At 43.4% G+C, this 24,363-nt stretch overlaps 1 protein-coding gene across 2 annotated transcripts in view; it reads left to right on the top strand.

The window, feature by feature from the left end:
* Positions 1–24,363, top strand: part of LOC137347099 (angiopoietin-2-like) — a 218,154-nt gene that overhangs the window by 110,577 nt on the left and 83,214 nt on the right. For both annotated transcript variants that reach the window (XM_068011190.1, XM_068011191.1), the window contains one exon: positions 14,647–14,748. In XM_068011190.1, the coding sequence (XP_067867291.1) occupies positions 14,647–14,748 (102 nt within the window). The remainder of the gene's footprint in view (positions 1–14,646; positions 14,749–24,363) is intronic.

The raw sequence follows: 24,363 nt of genomic DNA on the forward strand, positions 1-24,363 counted from the left end.
TGATGCTTATCCATGGGGTATCTTTGGAATGCTTTGTAAAAATAGTTTTGATCAACATTTATTGAACATATGAGGAACATGGCTTCAACACTGCACCAACCTTCATTTATATTATGCCAAAAGACTGCCAGATTTGGGTGCTTTTGATTCTTTTCATTGTGTCTCACTGGAATGATCCTACTCATTGGCTGTGCATGATTATGGCACTGAATTCTAGAATATTGTAGACTTAAAGAAAAGTCAATTACCCAAACAAAAATCGGCCAGTCGTAATGGGCATATATATATTCTGATACAAATTGTACAAATATTTTTGTGTCCCTTTTTTATTTGTGCCCACTTTTGGTTTTTCCCATGCCATGCACCACAGGTGAAAAATGAGAGAGAGGTTGCACAACCATTTGCCAGAATGCCAATGCTGTTCTTCAGTCAGTTATCAAAAGTGTATTGGAGCAGCTCAGTATTAGTCATTGTTCCACCAATGTTTTAGTTATAAATCCTGCCCTCCCTATTTGAAGTAGTCCCTAGAATGGTTATTGTTAACAGCAAACAATGAAGTTCTGAACTGAGATCTAACCCAATGTAATGTCAACAGCAGAATGCTAAACACTTTCATTGCATTATACCATTGCATTCAGTTCTGAAATGGCAAGTTACCATTCACAATATTTTCATAGATGCAATAGCTGCAGCTTGCAGTGCTCGTGTCAATCATTGGATTAGGACCAGGTGTAGTGGTTTGTAACAATGGGCATTGGCAATGGAGAGGTTAAATATGTGAGGACAGAAAAGATGGCAAGTCAGAGGAATAGAAAGATGGATGTAGAAATTATTGGACAAGTAATTCATTTACTTTATTCAGGTCACAGAATCTCATAGCCATCAGTGCATATCTGCTTCAATCACGCACTCTCTGGTGACAAGTTAACAGATCAGCGCATCACTAATATCAGTTCAGCCTCCATGATTGATTGATACTAAACATATGAACGTATAAATTAGGAGCAGGAGTAGGCCACTCTGCCCCTTGAGCCTGCTCCGCCATTCAACAACATCATGGCTGATCTGATTGTAACCTCAACTCCACATTCCTGCCTGCCCCTAATAACCTTTCACCCCCTTGCTTGTCTAGAATCTATTTATCTCTGCCTTAAAAATATTCAAAGATTGCTTCCACTGCCTTTTGAGGCAGAGAGTTCCAAAGACTCATGACCCACTGACAGAAAGGATTTCTCCTCATCTCCGTCTTAAATGGGTGACCCCTTATTTTTAAACAGTGACCCCTTGTAGATTCCCCCACAAGAGGAAACATCCTTTCCACATCCACCCTGTCAAGGCCCCTCAGAATCTTATATGTTTCAATCAAGTTGCCTCTTACTCTTCAAAACTCCAATGGATACAAGCCTAGCCTGTCCAACCTTTCCTCACTAGACAGCCCACCCATTCCAGGTATGAGCCTAGTAAAGCTTCTCTGAACTGCTTTTACATCCTTCCTTAAATAAGGAGACCATTACTGTACATAGTACTCCAGATGTGGTCTCACCAATGCCCTGTATAACTGAAGCATAACCTCCCTACTTTTGTATTCAATTCCCCTCGCAATAAACAATGGCATTCTATTAGCTTTCCTAATTATGTGCTGTACCTGCATACTAACTTTTTGCGATTCATGCACTAGGACACCCTTTGCAATTCAGAGCTCTGCAATCTCTCACCATTTAGATAATATGTTTCTTTTTTTATTCTTCCTGCCAAAATGGACCATTTCACATTTTCCCACATTATACTGCATTTGCCAGATCTTTGCCCGCTCACTTAATCTATCGATATCCCTTTGTAGCCTTTGCAAACATTGTAAGGGACAATTTATCCTATTTGAAGGAACAAAAGGAATGCTTACCATATTTTCATAATTAAGTGCAATTTGAAGTGAATGCTTTCACATTTTTCAGACATATTTGTTAACCAAGTTGTATGTGGGGAGTTTCGGTCTTTCAGCAATATTCTCCTTTAAAAAGAAAATGTAATAAGCTACATGCTGTGGGCGTTCTGTGCTGGAGAGAAATATTAATAGTCGCTTTGGTGAAGGTAGGTTACTAATTTTCTCCAGATACAGCATTTTCTATTAATTCCATTCTAAATAGTAATAATTCAGGTAGCCAATTAAAGGAGTGTTGAAATGCTCCTGAGACTATAATTGCACATATCACAGGGAACAACTACATAAAGACTAATTGTTTACGTCAGCATTGTTTTTATTATTGTGATTGAATGTTAGAAAGTTCCTAGTCTTTATGTAGTCATTCCCTATGATAAGTGTAATTATATTCTTGAGCTATTTAAAAAGCCTTTAATTGGCTACCTGACCTATCACAGAATTAATAGAAATTGCTGTAACTGAAGAAAATTAGGATCAAAAGTGATATATTGGAAACATTGAAGCCCCACTATAAAGTGCCATTGAGTGGGAGAATGGGTGTTTTCATCTACAATCTTCTGCACAATGAACTCTTAATTTCAGTTGCCCCACTTGCCATAACAACAGTAACTTGCATTTAGATAGCAAGTTTAATGTAGTAAAATGTTCCAAGGTGCTTGACAGGAGCTATTTGCTCAAACTACCCTGGCGGGATTTGAACTCACCGGGGGTATTTTTATGCTCTTCCCCCATTGCGGGTTTGGAGGCGGAGTGAGCATAAAATCAGCTGGGATGGTGCTGGTGGTTTCCAGCCTCTACCAAAATTTAATCTGGGGCAGGAAGGCCTAGGAACAGCTTCCTGCCCCATTGCCAATTAAAGCCTTTTAATAGGCAATTAATCCCCAATTAAGGGCCTCTTCCCGCCGCAGCCGCAATTAGCCATGCAGTGGGCAGCCCGGTCACTGCACTGGAAGCACAGCACAAAAAACCGTGCGGCCTGCTTCTAGGATGCAGTGGGGGTGGGCGTGGGGAGGGGGTGGGTTCCCCTTGTTAAAAGGCATTTAGTGCCTGAACAAGGGACCCAGTATCAGAAATTGGGGGTGGGGGGCTGCTGAGATCTAATCCCATGCTCTTGCTGCTGATCCCCCTACCCTGCAACCCCCAGCCCGTGAGACCCCTCCTGCCCTGAACTAGCTGTGACCTGGGTCCAGCAACGTTTCCTCGGCCTCCCGTATGGTTCTGCAGCAGCCATCCTCTGTTTCGCCGACAGCACTCCAAGGGCGGGGCTTCCGGTGATGGGTCATTGATCCTGTGGAAGGCCCATCTCTAACTGCTTAAGTGCGTAATCAACAAGCTTTTTGGAGAAGAAGTGACACAGGGATCTTGACGTCGCCTTTTCCAGGCATCAGAAACCCCGTCGCCGGAATAAAAACCTTCTCCGGAATATTAGTTTTATTCTTTAGGTTACTAATCTGGAAACTAGTATGCACAATGAACAAAGACTGCAAGATGTAACAGCGACACCAACCTGCAATTATATAGCACCTTTAACGTACTGAAGAGGAGTGAGACAAGGGGATACAATCTCACCAAAATATTGACCACGGTAATGAAAGACATATTCAAGAAGATACCCTTAGAGGAGAGATGATTAAATATTGGAGAAAAACAAAAAGATTTATGTTTTGCAGGTGATGTTACACTGATTACTTCATCTGTTGAAGACTTGGAAGTACAACTAAATAACTTAGAGGATAAAAATATTGGACTGAAAATGCACAAAGGAAAAACAAAGTATATGATAAACTTTAAGACAGAAAATACCATACAAATTAAAGACCAAGAAATTGAAAAATATCTGGGCCTAACATTAAGTTTGGAGGATTGTACAAATTAAAAGATACTGAGTAGGATTAGGACAGGATGAAGTTGTTTCGGGAGATACAGCAACTGTGTGATATGAAAATACCATTGACATTAAGGAGGAGGGTGTATGATCAGTGTGCGCTACCAGCCATGACATATGGGGTGGACTCATGGTCAACTACAAAATATACAGAAGAGAGTTAAGGATATCATTCAGAAGATAAAAATCCAAATGGAGATGGGCTGGGCAGGTGGACAAAAATGCTAATGAAGTGGCATCCAAGAACAGGAAAAAGAAGTGGGGAGACCTAAAAGAAGATGGAGAGATGACATAATAGCATACCTAGGAAGCACGTGAATAAGAACAGCAAGGGATAGAGATAAATTGAAAAGGCATGTGGAGGGCCAAATTCTTACAGTAGATGAACACAGCCTAAATGATGATGATAAAATGAACTTAGTAAAATAACCCAAGGTGTTTCAAAGGAGCATTAGCAAACTAAGTTTGACACATAAGGAGTTATTAGGTGGCAACAAGCTTGGTCAAAGGGGTAGGTTTTGAGGAGCATTTTAAAAGAGGAGAGAGGGAATTCCAGAGTTAGGGCCTAGGCTCCTGAATGCAGAGCCGCCAATGATAGAGTGAAGAAAATCGTTGATGCGCCAGAGGCCAGAATTAGTGGAGCAAGCAATCTTGGAGGATTGTAGGAATGAAGGAAGTTAGAGGTGGGGAGGGGCAAGGCCATGTAGGGATTTGGAAACAAGGATGAAAAGTTTTAAACTGAAGTAGACCAGGAGCCAATGTAGGTCAGCAAGCACAGGGTTGATGGGTGAACAGGACTTGGTGTGAGTTAGGATACAGGCAGCAGAGTATTGGATGAGCTGAAATTTATAGAGAAAAGGAAAACATTAGAATCACGTACAGTTACTCCCTTGCATGTCAGGCTTGGTTCAGGGTATAGGGTTAGCAGTAGCTAGATTGCAGATTATTGACTTTTCAACTGGAGGTGATCGGTTGTGCACAGAAACTGAAGATAGGGAAAATACCTCAAAGTAAGAGGATCTCTTTAAAAAAAAATCCCTACAACCAGACTATATAAAGCCAGATTGGAAGGGGAGAGTGCTAGATGACAGAATGAGAGGAAAAAGTTGCTGGGAAGCATTGAGCCAAAATCACTTCAGTTTTTGAACTGACAGCTATGTTATTAAATCACTCTGCTTTTCAAGGTCTCAAGCATAAATCTAGTGCTTTGAGGATCTCTCAGCTTGCAGTATTACAGTATTTTTAAGCCCTTTAATACTTCAACATGGAGTTTAATATCAGTAAGCTAACATCTCAGCTGAAATTTGATCTGCTGACTTAGTCTCTCTGCAGTTGGTCAGCAGGGGCTATAACCACTGCAACCAGAGACAACAGCCTCCTGATGCACTGTGTACTGGTGCCACTGTGAATGGGTCTCTGAACAAAAGAAAAAGTTGGTTGCCTGGCAACATAGCAGGGGCTCATATTCCAGCTGCGTTTGCACTGCAGTGCTTTTGAGCTTGTGCCAGCTTCAAGTCATTTTCGGTCGGGGTAATCTTCATGCTGGTGTGAATTCAGACTCGCCAGTTATGGGCTCATGCTGAACAGTTATTAAGAACTGCCATCAGATTGTGCCACCAAATTGATCATGTAAACCAGTGAAGTACTAGAGGAACACTTTATACAATGACATTCTTATACCAGTAATACTTATATTATAAAACTTATATATATAATGCATGTAAATTATTAGATTTAACAGTGCTGTTAATAAGTATGATTATACATTAAGCATAAATCCATATTGCACAAATCAATATTTCTAATTTTAGCAAGTCCTACATTTCGAAGCAGAGTGGAGTTTAAAGAGTTTTTCTAATGACTTACGTTGCTGAATTCTTAGACTTTTTATATTGCAAGGTGACCTTGCTTTAAGTTCCCGAAGAACGTTTGGCTGAAATTTGTTTTATGTTTAGGGCTGAGAAATTCATTTGCACAGCGTCGAGTGACACTGTGGAGATTTAAGTCGATTCCCCGGGTGCAGGCATCATCACGGGCTGCAACCTGCTGGGCTCATACGGAGCTTTTCAATAATAGGGGCGCCAGTGGCTATGTCCCCTGCGTGCGCTGAGAAACATGGAAATGGTGCTACCTGCCAACACTCAGTCCACTTAGCTAATGTGACACCAAGCTGGAATTTTATGCCTTCCTGGGGAGCAGGTTGGGAGGCGGGATAGGGGCAGGAGTTGGGATGTCAGGGGATGCCCTGCCCGCCATCACCTACCTACTGCTGCTGGTATTTTACCAGGGCAGAGGAGGTGGTGGGCAGCCAGCCCACCCTTAGGCCAATTGAGGCCCTTAAGTAGCCATTAATGGCCCCTTGCCCCGGAGCTGATCACTGCCACCTGGTGAGGTCGCTCAGTTATCCTGGCATCCTCCTTGCAGATTGGTAGGGGGGGTGGGGTTCTCCCTGATTGGGCATCCTGTGCCCCACAGAGGACCCCCCCGATGGCACAGGCTGGCCCCGCTGGAAGATATCACCCACCCACCCCCAACCCTCGCGATCAACCCAGCCCCTGCCAGGGTCTGAGCAGTCTGAGCGAACCCTGACCCCACTTATATTCTTCTCTGCCACTGCTGGGACTGAAGAGCTGTCGGCCCTCTGATTGGCCGGCAGCTCTTGGTGGTGGGACATCCGGCCTCAGAGGGGCAGAAGCCATGACTTCAGGCAATTGCCTCAGCCACGCAAAATAGCGTCGTGGCTTCCAGGGCCAACGAAGTTGGGCTTGCCCCCAACTTTCCTACTGGTGGGTGGAGTCCTGGCAATGCCTGCGTTATCTAATCTTGAGCATGAAGCTGCAAGATGCATTCTGCAGTACTGCTATTTAAAGGGCCAGGCACCTTTGGTTGCAGGTAAGTAGAATTTATGGAACTTTTTCCATTGGAAAGTGTCTGAATATTTTTGGAGGTGTTTTGGTGCATTTGCCAGAGAGTGTTGTCACATCCTCACAAGGAAGACAAAGGATTTGGTGACCTCTCCATACAAAGGGTATAACAGTTATGGAGGCAGCAATGACAGTGCCAATGGGTCTGCAGCACCACAGGGAGATGGAGCAGAGGCTGTGGAGAGGGCAAGCTCTGCGCCATGCCCTCTGCCAACTTGGAGCTGCACTCCACCATGCTCCTCAACAGTGACAGAGGCTATTTGGCAGGCCAACCAATGCAGCCGGCATCTCCGTGTGCATATCCCGGCATCTCTCTGTGGACTGTCCCGGCAGACCCATTGTGTCAGCCTGCTCCTGCCCCACTGAACTTATTTCTTCCTATCTTGACTCTGTCTTTTCTCCGCTGGTCCAGTCTCTTCCCATCTACAACCATGACTCTTCTGACGCCATTTTGACAATTTCCAGTTTCCTGGTCCCAACCGCCTCCTCTTCACTGTGGACGTCCAATCTCTCTACACCTCCATCCCCCACCAGGATGGTTTGAGGGCTCTCCGCTTCTTCATTGAACAGAGGCCCAACTAGTCCCCATCCACCACCACCCTCCTCCACCCAGCTAAACTTGTTCTCACATTGAACAACTTCTCCTTCAACTCCACTCACTTCCTTCAAGTAAAAGGTGTTGCTATGGGTACCCGCATGGGTCCTAGTTATGCCTGTCTTTTTGTGGGATATGTCGAACATTCCTTGTTCCAGTCCTCCTCAGGCCCCCTCCCCCAACTCTTTTTCCGGTAATTTGATGACTGTATCGGTGCCGTTTCCTGCTCCCGCCCCGAACTGGAAAACTTTATCAACTTTGCTTCTAATTTCCACCCTTCTCTCACCTTTACATGGTCCATCGCCGACACTTCCCTTCCCTTCCCTTCCTTGACTTCTCTGTCTCCATCTCTGGGGATAGGCTGTCTACTAATTTCCATCATAAGCCCACCGACTCTCACAGCTACCTCGACTACACTTCTTCACACCCTGCCTCCTGTAAGGACTCCATTCCATTCTCCCAGTTTCTCCGTCTCTGACGCATCTGCTCTGATGATACTACCTTTCATGACAGCGCTTCTGATATGTCTTCCTTTTTCCTCAACCGAGGATTCCCCCCCAATGTGGTTGACAGGGCCCTCAACCGTCTCCGGCCCTACTCTCATCCCTTCCCCTCCTTCCCAGGACTGTGACAGGGTTCCCCTTGTCCTCAATTTCCACCCCATCAGCCTCCATATCCAAAGGATCATCCTCCGCCATTTCCGCCACCTCCAGCATGATGCTACTATCAAATGCATCTTTCCCTCCCTTCCCCTGTCAGCATTCCAAAGGGATCGTTCCCTCTGCGACACCCTGGTCCACTCCTCCATTACCCCCACCACCTCATCCCCTTCCCATGGCACCTTCCCCTGCAATTGCAGGAGGTGTAATACCTGCCCATTTACCTCCTCTCCCCTCACTATCCCAGGCCCCAAACACTCCTTTCAGGTGAAGCAGCGATTTACTTGTACTTCTTTCAATGTAGTATACTGTATTCACTGCTCACAATGTGGTGGTCTCTACATTGGGGAGACCAAACGCAGACTGGGTGACCGCTTTGCAGAATACCTCTGCTCATTTGGAAAGTATGACCCTGAGCTTCCGAAAGCTTGCCATTTCAACACACCCCCCTGCTCTCATGCTCACGTCTCTGTCTTGGGATTACTGCAGTGTTCCAGTGAACATCAACGCAAGCTCAAGGAACAGCATCTCATCTACCGAATCGGCACACTACAGCCTGCTGGACTGAACATTGAGTTCAATAATTTCAGAGCATGACGGAACCGTCCATTTTACTTTTATTTTTAGTTATTTTTTTTTTTTCTTGTGTTTGTTTTATTTTATTTCATCTTGGTTTGTTCATTTTGCCTACCCACTATTTTTTTTCATGTTTGTACTTGCGGCTGTTCAATTTTCAGTCCATTAACACCCTATCTGTACTAATGCTTTGTCTTTCAACACACCATTAACATATTGTTTGCCTTTTCTCCATGACCTTCTGGTCAGCTATTCTGTGACCTTGTCCTATCTACACCTTCTCCTTTGTTATCTCTTGCCCCACCCCCGCTTTACTTGCTTTCACATTTCTAATATTTGCCAGTTCTGAAGAAGGGTCACTGACCTGAAACGTTAACTCAGCGTCTCTCTCCACAGATGCTGCCAGATCTGCTGAGTATTTCCTGCATTTCTTGTTTTTATCTCTGTGTGCATGCCCATCAGCTTTTCTGTATGCTGCCTCATCGAGATCCTTATCCTAGTCATGTGCAGCTGAACACATCTGCCACCTTGCCCTCCGGTGAGTTGACGAACAAATCATCCTTTCTCCCTGGCCTGGCTGCAGCCCACTCATGCCCAGATGACTCAACACATGATGATCCCAACTCTGTACTAATCTCCAAAGTATGTGCAGTATTTGAGCTGGTGGCAGTGAGTCTCAGATCAAGTGGCCTCTTCTTGAGTGCTGTGCTGTTGCTCCTCTGGGCTGCTATAACTGAGCAGACAGCACTTCTTGGGTGTCTGAAATCTGGAAATCAGAAGGGAAAGGTTGGTGTCAGGGAAGGTGGATGGGGCATAAAGCAAGATGTCCATGGTCACACTGCCAACCATGACCACCACCACCACCACCCCCCCTCTATCCCCCCAACCCCGCAGTGTCCAAAAATCAGAGTGATTGAATTTTGCCCCCTTAGAGTTTAATACAGAGATGGCTCTACAGGTTGAAGTGGTTAAAGGTCAGTTAATATAACTGTATTGGACCAAAAGGAGACTTAATAGCATATTAGTACATTTGTCTTAGTGCCCTACTTACCCCACCCCTCTCCTAAGAGTTTCTACCCTTCTCTTCTAATTGACATACTGGGATGTGGCTTCATAGGTGCCAGTGCTCTCTGGCTCCTCATTCTGGTATCCATTCTTCATGTGGGACCATAAACAATGAATGTCAGTCGACACCCACAGAGGATATCATAAGGGGGTCCAACCTGTTTTCTCCTGATAGACACATACGAATGGGATTATGAATATTTTGGGTGGGGGGTGTGGTGGTGTGATTTTTAAAGCCATCTACCCAGGGAATCCAGGCCATTGAGCTGTTAAAATACTCCTAGTTACTTACCTTCTCTGGAACTGCCAGGACTTTGCAAGGAGACCCACCAGTGCTGGGAAGGTACTTCCTCACATATGTATGTTGGGTCCTGATGATGTAATTGGGACCCCACAGCAATTTTAACTTGGGCCTGAGCAGGGAAACTGCTGCAACATGTTCAGCAGGATAGTAGAGGATCGACCCCGAAAGTGCTTGAGAAAGATAGATGTCTTTCTTTCCTTTGTGAGCCCAGAAAAGCTTAGAACACCCCTCCCCTTCCTGAACACAAGAGCCTCGCAAGACTCCTGCAAAACCCAGACCACAACCTGCCTTGTGTCGACTGTTCCACTGCATCTGCCCACAGAACGGGCAGGTGGAAAGTTCATACGTTGGTGCAGTTTCCTGCTGCAAACTTGCTGGCAATTTAAATCCAGGCCATTGAGTTTAATATTATCAGGCTAACTCCAACATCGAGCAAAATAACCAGCAGGAGACACTGAATAACGATTAGCTTCAGGAAACCTTAGCTAAATCTTTCCACACAAGCTCAGGTGGTTTAAAGCTCACATTGTCATTCCCCACCTGATATCAGCTAAGTCATCATTGACTGGTATTCGAACTAGTGACCTTCCAGTCTGGATAGTTTAAATTGTAATTGACAGAGCCTTTTACCCGTTTAAACTTAATTGTGAGGAAAAGAAGAACATTAGCACAAAGGAATGAAGCAGTAATGCACTTCATTTATCAATTTGATACTGCATTTTCAATCGCTTTGTCTCATAATATGATGCATAATGCACTTCTTTCCTGTGTATCACATCAAGTGAATTTTGGTTGTTGCTGATGAAATCAGGATACTAAACTCGAGTGAAATGTGCAAAGCTGAAGCGAAGCTTAGCTGAAGGCTGAGCATACAACTTATTTATTAACATTACACATTCAATTCAGTCAGTGGAAGAAAATTAAATTGGGTTTCACAATTATTGTGGCCATTAAAAGCTATATCATGCTGCATATGAAATTCAGTACAACTGGTGCAAGAATGCCTCCCATAGCTTCTAACTTGACAGATTATTAAGTAATTATAGGTAATACAGTGAACATTCCCATGAGATAACCTCAGGTAAAAGGGATGCAAATGAAAAAAGAGAGAACATTTAGAGTTCTGAATCCATTAACCTATAAGTACTGATTATCAGTCTCAAGAACATCCATTGACAAAAAAAAACTTTCTTGAACACTGAATTTACTTGGACAGCTGTAAAAACAATTTATATTGCCTCATTCCACACTTCTTCTCTGACTAATGGTGGGGAGACACAGGAGAGCAGTAATTCTGTTATCTCATTTTGAACTTTTCCACTGTCTAACAACAGACTCATGAGTAAGCATTAATGCTGTTTCTGTCTCATCTTTGTCACTTCCATTGGCTAATGATGGGGACATGAGAGAGCACTAAGGCTGTTTACAACATATCTCACAATCCTCCCCTGACTAATTACAGGAGCAAAAGCGAGTAGTAATGCTGTTTACAGCATTTCATCACATTCTACTCGATGAACAGTGGCAATATGACAGTGTATTAACACTGCTTTATAACACAATGCCTCGAGCTTTGCCATTGAACGACTTGCATTTATATAGCGCCTTTCATGACCACAGGATGTGCCAATGTGCTTTACGACCAATTAAATGTTTTTGAACCGTTCTATTGTAGGATAAAGCAGCCGCCAATTTGCACACAGCCAGATCCTACATACAGCAATGTGATCATGACCAGATAATTTGTTTTAGCAATGTAGGTTGAGAGGTAAATATCGGCCAGGACACCGGGGCTAACTCCCATGCTCTTCTTTGAATAGTGCCATTGCATCTTTTATGTTTATCTGGGAGCTCAGATGGGGGCTTGTTTTAATGTCACATCTGAAAGACAGCATCTCTGACAGTGTTCACAGGCAATAAATGCCTGATCAAGGTACCCGGCCTCAGGAAGTGTGGACCCGCTGAGAGCCAGCCCCCTGCCCTTGCTCCTGATACCCCCCACACCCATTCTCCTGTGCCCCCACCGAAACCCTTACCGTCTGTGGCCTGGGTCCATCGACGATCCTGGGCCTCAGGTGGGTGCAGTACTGGCAGCAGCCACCACCTCCTGGTGATGCTGTTCAGTAAAAAAGCTGTCAGTCTTTGACTGGCTGGCAGCTCTCAGTGGGACCTCCGTCCCCAGGGTCCTTAATCCGATGAAGGCCAATTAAGTGCCTAATTGACATGTAATGCGGCGGCCTTCCTGAAAAGAGGCAAAGCAGGGCTCTCGCCAGCTCTTCAGGCGGGTGCGACCCCCATCGCCTCCATTCAATAATGCCCAAGATGTGTAAATTAGAATCTCCAAAAGTTTGCTCATCTGATAGAGAGGGAACATAGATTTCATGGTTCAGTATTTACACTGAACAATCTAAATGCTTAAACTGTTAGTTCTTGATATGTCCCTGCTCTCAAACTGAGAGTTCTAACTGAGTCTTGGGAATCACGAAGAAGTGGGGATGTACATACTTTTATATTCTGTAATAATATGCAGTCAATAATTTTAGCAAATTTGTCAGAAGAGAGATGGGTAATTTTAATCCCCCCCTCTTTCCCCCAAAAAGTGTGGGTTTGGGATAAGTGGGAACTCAGCTGAACTCAAACATGCCCACCTCCGGTTTTAATGGCAGTGGGTGGGGTAACCAGTCCACTCTCAGGAGGTGGTTTGATTGTCAAAACTTTTTCAAGAGAGTGCATAGCTCCATTTTAACAAAGCTTCTAGTTTTAACTAATGTCAGTCAGTTTTGCCAGTCCTTGTGAAACCCAGCAGGTAAAAGGAGGTGAAAAGGGCCAGATCCATAAGATGTGTGTCTTTACAGCACTGCTGTGGGCCAGCAGGAGTAGGAGATTTTCTTCCAGGCCTACCAAGCTAACACTGTAAACACCTGCATCTGCACCCCCCCCAGGACGGCCTATCCAACCTGAAACCCTGTGATCACCAACTCCCACCTTCTCTAAATTTCTCCTCCTCCGTAATCTGTTTGCTTCCCTGACCCCATGCGATTACCACCTCCACCTTCCCCGCTCCCCCACCTCCAACCACACACTACCCAGCCCTGCTCTTGTGATCACTCCACCCCACCAGCTACCAGCTTCAGGCCACAGCCTTTTCTTGCCTCTCAATCAGGCTGGCTGTGAGACAAACAACCTGGAAAAAAAACTAACTGCAGGGTGATCAGGGATCCCGTTCATTACTACTCCTCCCTCCCTGCTCTGATGCACGCCCCAGAAAATATCAGAGTTATTAGTGACAATGATCATTATAATACTGTTACGGTCAAGTGAGGAGGGGTTGAAGGGCTTCCCTCTTTTCCCTCTCCTTGTTAGATCACACAATAGGTTTAATTCTTTCTGAAAATGGATGTATTGGCCAATTCAGTAGGTGTTTGATTGGTTCTTCTGATCAGAACAAGAACCGGCGGACAGGTTTTCTTGAGTTAAAAAGAAAGAGGTTAACTTTATTGTACCTAAACTGAACTAATAAAATAATAAACAACGTGCCAACTTTCACTCACTCACTCACTCTCACACACACACACACACACACACACACACACACACACACACACACACACACACAGGTTTATACACACATGAATAGGTTTTAGAGTGGGGAAAGGTAGATTGATTGAGTTAGAGTCAATGTAAAAGGTATACAGTCTGTTAAATTTGGTGATTCGTCTGGCTTCTAGCTGAATTCAGTAATCCTGAGGCTTTTAGTTTGAAGAGGTAGATGACTAGTTTGGTAAGTCTCTTGGAGATAGCAATGTGGATGATTTCCTCCAATGGGGTTTCGGATTGTAGCTGTAGTATGCGAAAGTGGTCAGTAAACAAGCAGGATTTGAAAGCTTTCAAGCTGGAATAGAGAGAGAGAGCAAGAGACGCCCACATGTCAGAGTCCAGTTGCTTTTCCTTTGCTGCAGTGAAAACACCAGCTTAAAGCCATAGATGGAAAGGGGCTTCACATGACAGTCACTCATTCAAACATAGCAGTTAGCAGTATTTCTCTGCATTTCCCAGCAAGAACCAAGACATTTCGTCTCTCTCCTCACAAGCATTGTAATGTAGGACACAGTGTTGTAAATTCAGTGATCATCTTAAGCTGAAAGGATAACTTTGCTGGCAGCTTGTCTTTTTAAAAAATATATATAAATTCAGATCTCCAGGCAGTGGATTAAAGAAAATTATCATTCAACAAAACACATTGGCATAACAATACTTATAATTTTAACTATTTTAGTCAGATAATAGATTTTGTAAAAAATTCTTATAACAAAAATTACATGATACCCTGACATAAAAGTAAACAAAAATGAGATGAAATACTGATTGCACCTATTGAAGTAAAATCATCTTAACTCCTTAATAATTTCTGTGTTGTATTTTACTGTTGGAAAAAAATTCAGTTTAGAAGAGCTGATGCCAGGTCATCTTACCAAGAAACACATTGATATTGACCAATGATTGGCTAAAGGTCGTGTCAGAATTGATGGGATTGCATTACAAAGACATTGAAAGTGAAAAGCAATCTGCATTACTTCCACTCTGGAAACCAGGGGAGTGAAGGATGTGCTGAGAAAGTAATTAAAAATGACTATGAAGTTCCTTTTAAAATGCCAGCAAAAATTATTTGAATTACTACCTTTCCATTTCTTCTCTGTAGGTGTTCTGTGATATGGAGATAAATGGAGGGGGATGGACTGTCTTCCAGCATCGTGAAGATGGAAACGTAGAATTTCATCGTGACTGGAAGGAATACAAACTGGTGAGAAACACTTCACTTTTGATTAAAAGAAAAGCTTTTCTGAATTTGAAGGTAAAATCTGCTCGGCATAAACATTTTTTGAAGTTATTTGCATCAGAAAGCAATCTGCACTTACGTGAAGCAAAAATCACTTTCTTTAAGATACCCGTATGCTCCACTGCCAAGATTGGAGCCAATAGGACAGAACAGAAGATAAATTCAGAAGTTGAGTAGGGGATGGTATGTGTATGGTTTATAAGCTAATTGCTTGTAATAGGAAGGGAAACGAAGGGGATAAGAATTTTGACAGTTTAATGTTCTGAAAAAGAATGACGAAATGTTTGTTCCATGCTTCAGTAGTAACAGGCTACCAGAGAAAAAAGTGCCAATATAGAAGATACAAATGGACTTGAAACAGAGGATGAGCACAAGATAGGAAATATTTTGAATGTTAACACCCTCGAAATATTCAAAAGGAATACATGAATAATGTGCCCTACATAAAGAAGAGTACTAGGACAAAATTCAGGACTTCCATAAAGTAAAATGCAGTGCTAGACAAGTTGAAAAGGTTTGGAATGAGTATATCCTCAGGAATTTATGGGGTACAAAATCATTAGCACCCAGAAAATGGTGCTGGGGGTGGCGGGAATGATCCCTGTGCCTGACTGGATAGGCCTGAGGTGCACCTAATGTTGGGCCTTAGGTCACTATCATTGAAGCGGTGAGCTGTGGACACCTAATTGCGCCCAATGCAGCTGGTGAAGAGGACTTGAAGATCACGTTAACTCCTTAAAGGGCAATGGAAGCGCAGGGCGACTAGGGACTAGGGGTGCACAGGAAGGAGGTGATGAGGTGATTGGGAAAGTTGTTGTGGAACCAAGAAAAGCAGGAGTGGTGCGCCAACTCAAGTTTTTGCGATCACATGCCCCCAACCCCATTGCTGCTGTGTCCTCTGGCAAGGCAAGAGGCCCAACATTCATTGCCTTCAAATATGAGGTCTGCCTGGAGTTAATTAACTCACTAGTGGTGGTAGCACAAAACTAAAAACCAGATGCAGCAATGGGGTGAGGGTGAAATTTTTCTGGAGTCATTAATTAAGATGGGCTGAATGACATTCCTTCTCCAAAAGTATCTTGTGATTTTGTAGATGTATGACGAGTGTTGATTTCAATACAGCGAGGCTGCAATAAGAAGGAAGAGCATGCAAAGAGCAAAATCTACAGCTTAGGAGGTGCATGAGAAGAAACCTCAGCGGGGAAAGAGTTTGAAGGCTCGGGTTAAGAGCAAGGTTTTCTTCTACCTAGAAGTGCAAGATTTTAGTGCACTACTGCATATTATTCCACATTAAACAAGACTAAATCTCCACTGAGAAGGACTAGGTCTCCTTTTAATCTTAAACTATGCCGCACAAATACTGTATGCATAACATTGCATTTATAAAAAGATGTCTTTAACATATTTATATACCAAAGGCACTTCACAAGTGTAATCAGACAAAGAAAATTAACACCAATCCAACAAAGCAGACATTAGGACAGGTGAAATATGTCATATAAATGGAAAATATTGTCTATGAAGTTGTTGAATAGCTTACAGGCTGGAATTTCTGTTAGCTTGTGCTAGTGAATCAACCAAACCAGTGCAAAAGATTGAGGAATTTTAAATGCAATTATGTCCTTTGCAAATCAAGTTTCTACAATCTTTTGTGCCAGTTGAAAAAAAAATCTCACTGGAAGCTTGTTCCACTCTTAGATCGAATTAATCACCATTGCGAGTTTTCATTAGTTGTGCTCATTTGTAAACCTTGGAAGAGGCTCTTAAGATTAAGCTGTGCCTTTTGACACAAGGGGCACCTTTTAAAAGCTTTTTTAAAATTTACTGAGACACTTGACGACTGTATCGCAATGTAATTAGGATATGTTTATGTATAGTTTTTTAAAATCATTTTCAATTCTTAAAATAGGATTATTCACAGGTGGTGGACCAGACAATCTGATTAAAAATGCTTACTTTTTGTAATTAAACACGTTTTCAGCTGCAGTAATAAAACTGCACCAGGTTATCACTCTTAAATATATTAAGGAATATCTTTTAATGCTAAAAAAATCAACATTCTAAAATGCTACCCAACTGTGCTAGTTCAAGGCAGATTTTACGTTCGGTGATATGCAAATACAATTGAGCAGAAACCTGAGTAAAAAAATGCCTCTGAAAACTAATGCAATTTTGAATGAAAGTTGTGCCCAGATCGGCAGTCACACCCAAAGGGGAAACTCTTCGCTGTTTAACATGTTTATTTGACTCAAGATGAAGACTTAATTAACTCACCAGTAATTTTGTTGCTTGTGCATAATGCCATATCCCTCAGCATTGGAATAAATGTGGTATTCAATTTGTACTTGCACATTATATTTCAAGGAACCAAATAATTAAAAAAATTACAAGTTAAAAGTGGCAAATATTCAAAAATTAATAATGCAGTTATAACTTTATTTTCAACTTAAAATATTCAAAAATTGCACACTGGTTATCACACCGATGTATGATTGGTACATTTTCACAAATGTTAGTTTGGTGTCAATGAGAAGCTTGTGGGTTCAAACTGAACTCCAAGAATTGAGCACATAATCTAGGCTAACAGCTGCATTGTTTAATTGCCAAATTATAGAATAAAGGTTAAACCAAGACCTGATCTGATTGTTTAGAAACCCCATTACACTCTTTGTAGAAGAGCAGGGAAATTCTTCTGTGTAAGTAAAATGCAAAAAACTGTAAAACTGAAACAAGAATGGAAATACTCAGCAGGTCAGTCAGCATTTGTGGAGTAAATAAACAAGTTAACATTTCAAGTGTAGACCTTTCATCAGAACTGTAAAATATACAAATGGACAACATTTAGAAAGGAACAGTACAAAGAGAAGAGAGGGGAAAAATGCATATACATATGAGGGAGAAAATGGGTAATTCTACTTTCTTTTTCATATGTGTGTTCCCCTTTATTCTGTTATCTGATTAACAGCATTTAAAATAATTTCTTTTAGTTCTGATGGAGGGTTCACATCTGAAACATTAGCTTGTCTGTTCTCTTCAAAGATGCTGACTGACCTTGCAGCATTTTATCCCTCATTGAATCAAGAAAAATCCAAATTATTTGGTCATTTATCTCATTGGTGGAGAGGGGTAGTGATATGGTGGGAGCATGGGGGAAGTTGCAGTGAGCATATTGACTGCTGCGTTTGCTTAGGAAATAACAGTGACTGCACTTCAGAAGTAACCCATTAGCTGTGAGATATCCTGGGACGTGAAAGGCACCATAGAAATTCAAAGACCAGCCCACCCGGTCTGTGGGAAAGTGGGGAGTCACTTGGGTTAGGCCACCTTCTGTACAGCAGGAGATGAATAGCTAATTGCTTGTAGCAGAAGGGGATAAGAATTTTGACAGTTTAATGTTCTGAAAAAGAATGACTAAATGTTTGTTCCATGCTATAGTAGTAATTTTAAGAGCCTCTTCCAAGGTTTACAAATGGGCACAATGAATGAAAACTCGCAATGATATGTTTTCTATTTGGTATTAACCTATCTCTCACTCTGCAGGAGTGTGTTGGGGGATTTGTGAGAGTTGATCTGTTGAAAAGACCTCCAGGGAGGAAAGAACTTGCAGGGGGTGCAGTCTGGTTCATAATTTCCCAGCATAGGCAGAGTCCATACATCACATTCTCTGACTAGTAGATCAAGCACAGCTGCATAATCCACATATTTGTGGTTGGAGAAATTCGGTTTAAATGCTAGCAGTAAGAGTTCTACATTAGTATGTGTATTTCTGGTGTTTTTTGTAGTAATCCTCTGGTTAAACCCAGGCAGTAATAACAAAATATTTATTACCTCCCAGTGAAAATGGCCATTGCACAAATATTTTCATTAATTTCAAAAGATATGTTTTTCTCCCTTCAGAGTCGTCAAACGCAAACAGTGATATCAGTCAGCACACTATGATTCCATACCCAGTTCCTACCATTGTGAATTGTTGATATGTCAATGGCCAGTTATTACCAGAGGCTTTTCTACTGTGACAATATCATCAGAACATTCTTGTCATGAAAACATCTAATACAAGTTCCAAAATACAATAGCCTCGATATTAACAGGGGAGGCAGGAAGGGTGTGGAGGAGCCCAGTAACAGGTGATGAACCCAGCAAAGCTGGGGCGTTGGTCAGTATTTAAATAAAACAATGCAGCCTCTCTTCTGACACCTGGTCATAATGATAACCTGGCTGACAGGTGTCAGGAGCCACAGCTGCGGTCTCATGTGACCAGTCCCCAGTAGTCAGTGGAGTGATGGTGGGGAGGGGGGCTGAGACGGGTGTGGGTAAGCCTGTGGATGAATTGGGAGTGGGATGAAGAGCTGAAAGGGATCGGGAATCGGGAGAAGCATATGGAAGAGATTGGGAGTGGGAGCAGCATGTTGAAGGAATGGGGGTGGGTTGGGGGCGGAGTGATGAGGACTCTGTGAAGACAATTGGGAAGTGAAAAGTGTGTGGAAGGGATAGGGGTGGGAAGAAGCATGTGTAAAAGATTAGAGGTGGGAAAAGCATGTGGATGGGATCAGGAGGGGGAGAAGTGGGTGGAAGGGATCAGCAACAGGAAGAAGCCTGTAAGAGCAATCATTGGGAATGTCCGATGCCAGGGACGGCCGAGGCTTCCTTGTGTGGTCTGTAGGAGCTTCTGGCCCAGGCTCCGGTTCCCAAAAGCTTTACCTGGTGGAGGAGCTGACTCATCCCCTGAGTGGTTGGACCCAATCTGTATAGTTTCAGTTGGGCTCCGCTTCCTTGCTGCAGGTGTCCTGCTCAAAAGAACAGGCTAATATGTGAACACGTGGGAAGAAAGCGGGATCAGTGAGGGGAAGTGAGTTGCTTTATTTTAACTAACCCTTGGCCCAGTTTCTGGGGCAAGTTAAAATAGGTGCCAATAGGTCAGCATATACTTTTACAAAATCAACTTTTGATAAAATATAAAATACCCATGACTTGTGTTGCTTATGTTGTCAGTATTGGATACAGGGTAATTTCTCATCATGGGCACTGGATATAAATTCAGTGCAACTTTGATAACATGGTTTAATCACGAAGGACTGAATTTTACAGACCCCCTGACGTCGGGTTTGTGGTGGGGGGGGGTTGGAAAATGCCTCCGGGAGAGGGCCGCCATGCATCCTGACGCCAGGAGGATGTGGCCCGATATTGCCAGTGGCGGTGAGGTCTTGTGACGGCCCCACCATCCCTCAGCGACAGGACCCCCAACAACATAAATAAATTAAAATTAATGAATTAAACATACTCTGCTGCCTTCCATCCAGCTGCTATCTTCCTGCCGCTGGCCGGCACTCTTACGCCTTCGGATCCCCGTCCGGGGGAACAAGACTTGTTGGGACGGGGGATGAGGTAGGTTTCTCAGTGTGGGGGTGGGGGAATGGGGTCAGAGTAACATCCATCATTGGTGTAGGGGATGGTGGGAAGGGTTTGAGGTGAAAGTTTATGCACTTTGTGGGGCGGGGGGGAGCTAAAGTCAGGTGTATAAGCTAAGTGTTTTGGGGGGAGAGGGCAAGTAATTAATTTTACGGTTATTGAGGGGGTGGGAGAGGAGCAACGTAAATGTATTAATTTTTTTTATTCATTGCATCTTTAAATATTTAAATTTAACAGTAGGGCTCAAAGCCCTTTAAAAATGGTGTCAGAGCCTGTGCAAAGGCAGCTGACGTGTTTGCAAGGGATCGACAGCTTGCCTTCTCGTGATCGGGGGGGGTGGGGCGGCCCACACCGGCTATTTAAATGAGCCGCCGCGCTTAGGATTGCAGTGGCTCCACAACGTGCGGCCTATGTGGGCAGGCCGCCATTGTTGTTGCGGCGGCAAAAACTTGTAAAATTCAGGCCGAAATATAACTAATCTTCACATGAGTAATCTTATTGGCAGTGATTTCAAGACCTACTCATGTAGTTCAGAAGTTAAGACCATTCATTATTACATTTTTAGACCAGGAAAAAGCAAGTTGTCTTTCTTATTCGAAAACCTCTGAATAGAAAACGTTATCAAAATGATTAGTGGCACTCACCGCTTAATGACAGTCATAGTTCACTGTATGGAAAGTGAGCTGCTAGGTGTAGAAAGGAAAGTGTTAATCTTCTTAAGAGCAGGAACGTAGACCTTTTATTAAACTGAATAATACCTGAAAGAAAGAAAACAGGCAAAGGATTGTATTCAAATGCATCAAGAGCTTATCGGTTAACCTTCACATAATGTCATTTTAAGGCCATGGAAAAAAGAGCAGATTGACTTTCAATGTCATGACACCATTCATTACATAGGAACATTAACAATAGGAGGAGGCTGTTCAGTTCCTCAAGCCTGCTCTGCCATTCAATTAGAACGTGGCTGATGTGCACTTCAACTCCTTTTATTCACCTTTGCTCCATATCCATTTATACCCTTGCCTAACAAAAATCCATCTATTTCGGTCTTGAAAGCTCCAATGGACCCAGCATCCACAGCCTACGGTAGAGAAGGTACAAGATTTCTATACCCTTCATGTGAAAAAGGTGTTTCCCTATTTTGCTCCTAAATGGCATTCTTCTCATTTTAAAATTGGCCTCGACTTGTGGTAAAGGCTATCAGCACTCACATGATTAAGGAGTCAATTGGACAGCAGCTTTCAGCATCCATACGTGCACAGTTAAATACAGAAATCAGAAAGTTACTGTTCGATTTGCCCTGCTCCTCCATCAGTTTTTACTGCACATGTACCTCGCTGAGAGGCTCAGCATTTAAGCACATGAAGGATGTGAAGTTGTGGTACTTAGCTACTAGATACCCATGAAACACGCCATAAATGATTAGGGCTTGTCCATTCAAGTGTAAAGAAATTTTTAATGACATGACATGTTACTAACTCTCTGTCACTGAAAATTTACTTTTATAAATGTGGAGTCTCATTTCTTCAGATTTTAATTATTGTTGGAGATTTAACAAAAAATATTAAAAGGATAAAATAAAACACTTTTTTCTTTCTGTCTCCTTTATCTCTCTCTCAATCTAATCTTTAATATCCTCTCTATTTTGCTTTCTTTACGTGATTTTAGATGGAATTAAAGATTCTAATTTACACATATTGGATTAGACTCTGTGGGCTGGATCTCAACTCTGGGATTGGGAACCTGATGTCAACGTTCCTTTCCGGGTCCCAACCTCACCCTGTGTTTGCAATGCGCGAATGTTGCGTTTTCAATTGAAAAGGGACTTGAATTGGCTCAGAGACTCATCTGGCATCTAATGAGCAGTGGTGGGCATGGGAAGGAGGTCAGACACAGGAAGCAATGGGCCCAATTTTAAAGGGCGAGCAGCAGCCATTGCTGTGGTTGCCGTTGATCTCAATAATGGAAGGAGCCACTGACCAGAGGGCAGTGGATAGGGAGCGCCCTTGTGCAAGGCCAGCCACCCGCTTCTCTGATGCCTCACATGAGTTGCTGCTGGTGAGGGTGACATCATGGAGAAATATCATATTCCCTGCCAGTGGCACGAGAAGGCCTGCAAGGCAGACCCAGAAGGCATGGCTGGAGGTGGCTCATTGGGTCAGCAGCAGAGGAGTAGTGAGGAGGAACTGGGTCCAGTACAGGAAACATTTCAATGACCTGCTTAAGTCTGACAAAGTGAGTCCAGGCATGCCTTTTGGTCAGCAGTCACCAAAATGCAAAAGTGAGGATCATCCTAAGGGTGCATAGAGTTCTCCTGACTGTACGAAAGATGTGTGCATGGCATCATTGATGACCCATAACCATAGTTCATAACCCTAGTGCTATTGGACAGTGAAGTCTGCAACATCTTATTCTAGACCCACAGATCTGTGGGCACATGGGGCAGGATGTCCCACAAGGTAGTGGGATCCGGAGTGCAGGATTTTTCCTTCTCTGCCACTGCTCTGCCTCATCATTAAGGCGTTTGGACTCGAAGCTTGATGCAGCTTGATGGACAAGTTGTCGCCATTTTGAATGATTGGTAGCGAGCTCCTCCCAGACATCAATGTCAATGCTGCTGCGCTTCAAAGAGAGTTTGAGTGGCTTTGAAGTGTTTTCTTTGTCCTCCCCTGGAATTCTGGCCATTTGGGAGCTGAGAAAACAAGACCTGAAGGGGAGACTGTTTTTGGCCATCCGGACACAGTGCCCAGTCCATCGAAGTTGGTTTTTATGGAGTTTTTCCTGAATGCTTGTGGATTTGGCTTCAAGAAGGACACTAGCATTTGTTCGACTGTCCTCACATTGAATCTGGAGGATGTGGCGGAGGCATTGCTGATGGAATTTCCCTAGTGCTCTTATGTGTCGCTGATACACAGTGCAGGTCTCTCTGCAGTGCAGGAGTGTGGTGACAATAACTGCTCTGTACACTAGGACTTTTGCTGACTTGCAGAGGTATTTGTTGTCAAATGCTCACTGCCATAGTTTGTAGAAAGCTGAGCTGGCACAGCTGATCTGGTGTTGGATCTTCTCATCAATGGTGGCCTTTTGAGAGAGGTGGCTAGCAAGGTATGGGAAGTGCTCAACATATTCCAAAGTCTGTCCTTCAACATATATCGGAGGTGGAATATTTAGCTGACCAGGTGTGGGTTGATATGAGTTTTGTTTTGACAAAATTCAAAAACAGGCCGAGTCTCGAGAATTAAGAGTCTTTAGAATTGAAGAGGTCGAGAGCGGCTTGAAAATCTGGTGCAGAGTTGGCAACGACACTGCAGTCATCCACAAACTGTAGATCATGTATGTGTATGGTGGTCAGTTTAGTTTTGGCATGGTGGCCATTGAGGTTAAACAGTTTTCCATCTATGCAGTATTTAATACTCACACCACCGGGCAGCTGATCTTTGATGAGGTGAATAGCCACAGTCAGGTAGATTGTAAATAGTATGGGGGATATCACACAGCGTTGCTTGACCCCGGACCTGATTTTGAAGGCATCTGTTTATGATCTCCCACTTAAGACAGTTGCAGTCATATCATGCAGCAATTACAGGATTGTGATGAAGTTAGTTGGATTCCAAATATTTGGAGCACAATCCACAGAGCCTTGCAATTTACCGCCCATGCAACAAACTGTCAATATATAAATTGTCAACGCGTTATTTTAAGCAGCAGAAGCATCTGTTGATTGTGCCATTTTCTCATGACCACCTTCTCTTCTGTCTCCCATTGGGCCAGCTGCAGAGGCGGAGGAGTTGACACCCCGCCAACACATCGGGAGGAGTCAGAGGAGGAAGTAACATCGGAGCCTGCACCATCATCTTTCTTGCGCACACTCTACCAGTGCAGACAGTCACACCTTGGTAGGTCCTCACAGGGTATTAGAAACAATGGCGCAGGATGAAATGCACATCAGTTCAGAGCAGGAAGAGATGAAGGAGGCAAAGTCGGCTGTGGGCGGTCCCCCTCGGAGGATTAAGGACAGGTGCAGCCCCGCTCGGCGGGGTGGAGATGCAGAACCTCATGACTCATGAAACAGGCAGCTCTATCTGGCGAATCAGCGTGAGATGTGTGTCCACATGTCAAAGTTACCTGAGGCAGTGCAGAGTCATGGGGTGAGAATGGAGGAGTCCAGTC

This window comes from Heterodontus francisci, chromosome 31 (genome assembly GCF_036365525.1).
Source record: "Heterodontus francisci isolate sHetFra1 chromosome 31, sHetFra1.hap1, whole genome shotgun sequence".
Taxonomy (NCBI): domain Eukaryota; kingdom Metazoa; phylum Chordata; class Chondrichthyes; order Heterodontiformes; family Heterodontidae; genus Heterodontus; species Heterodontus francisci.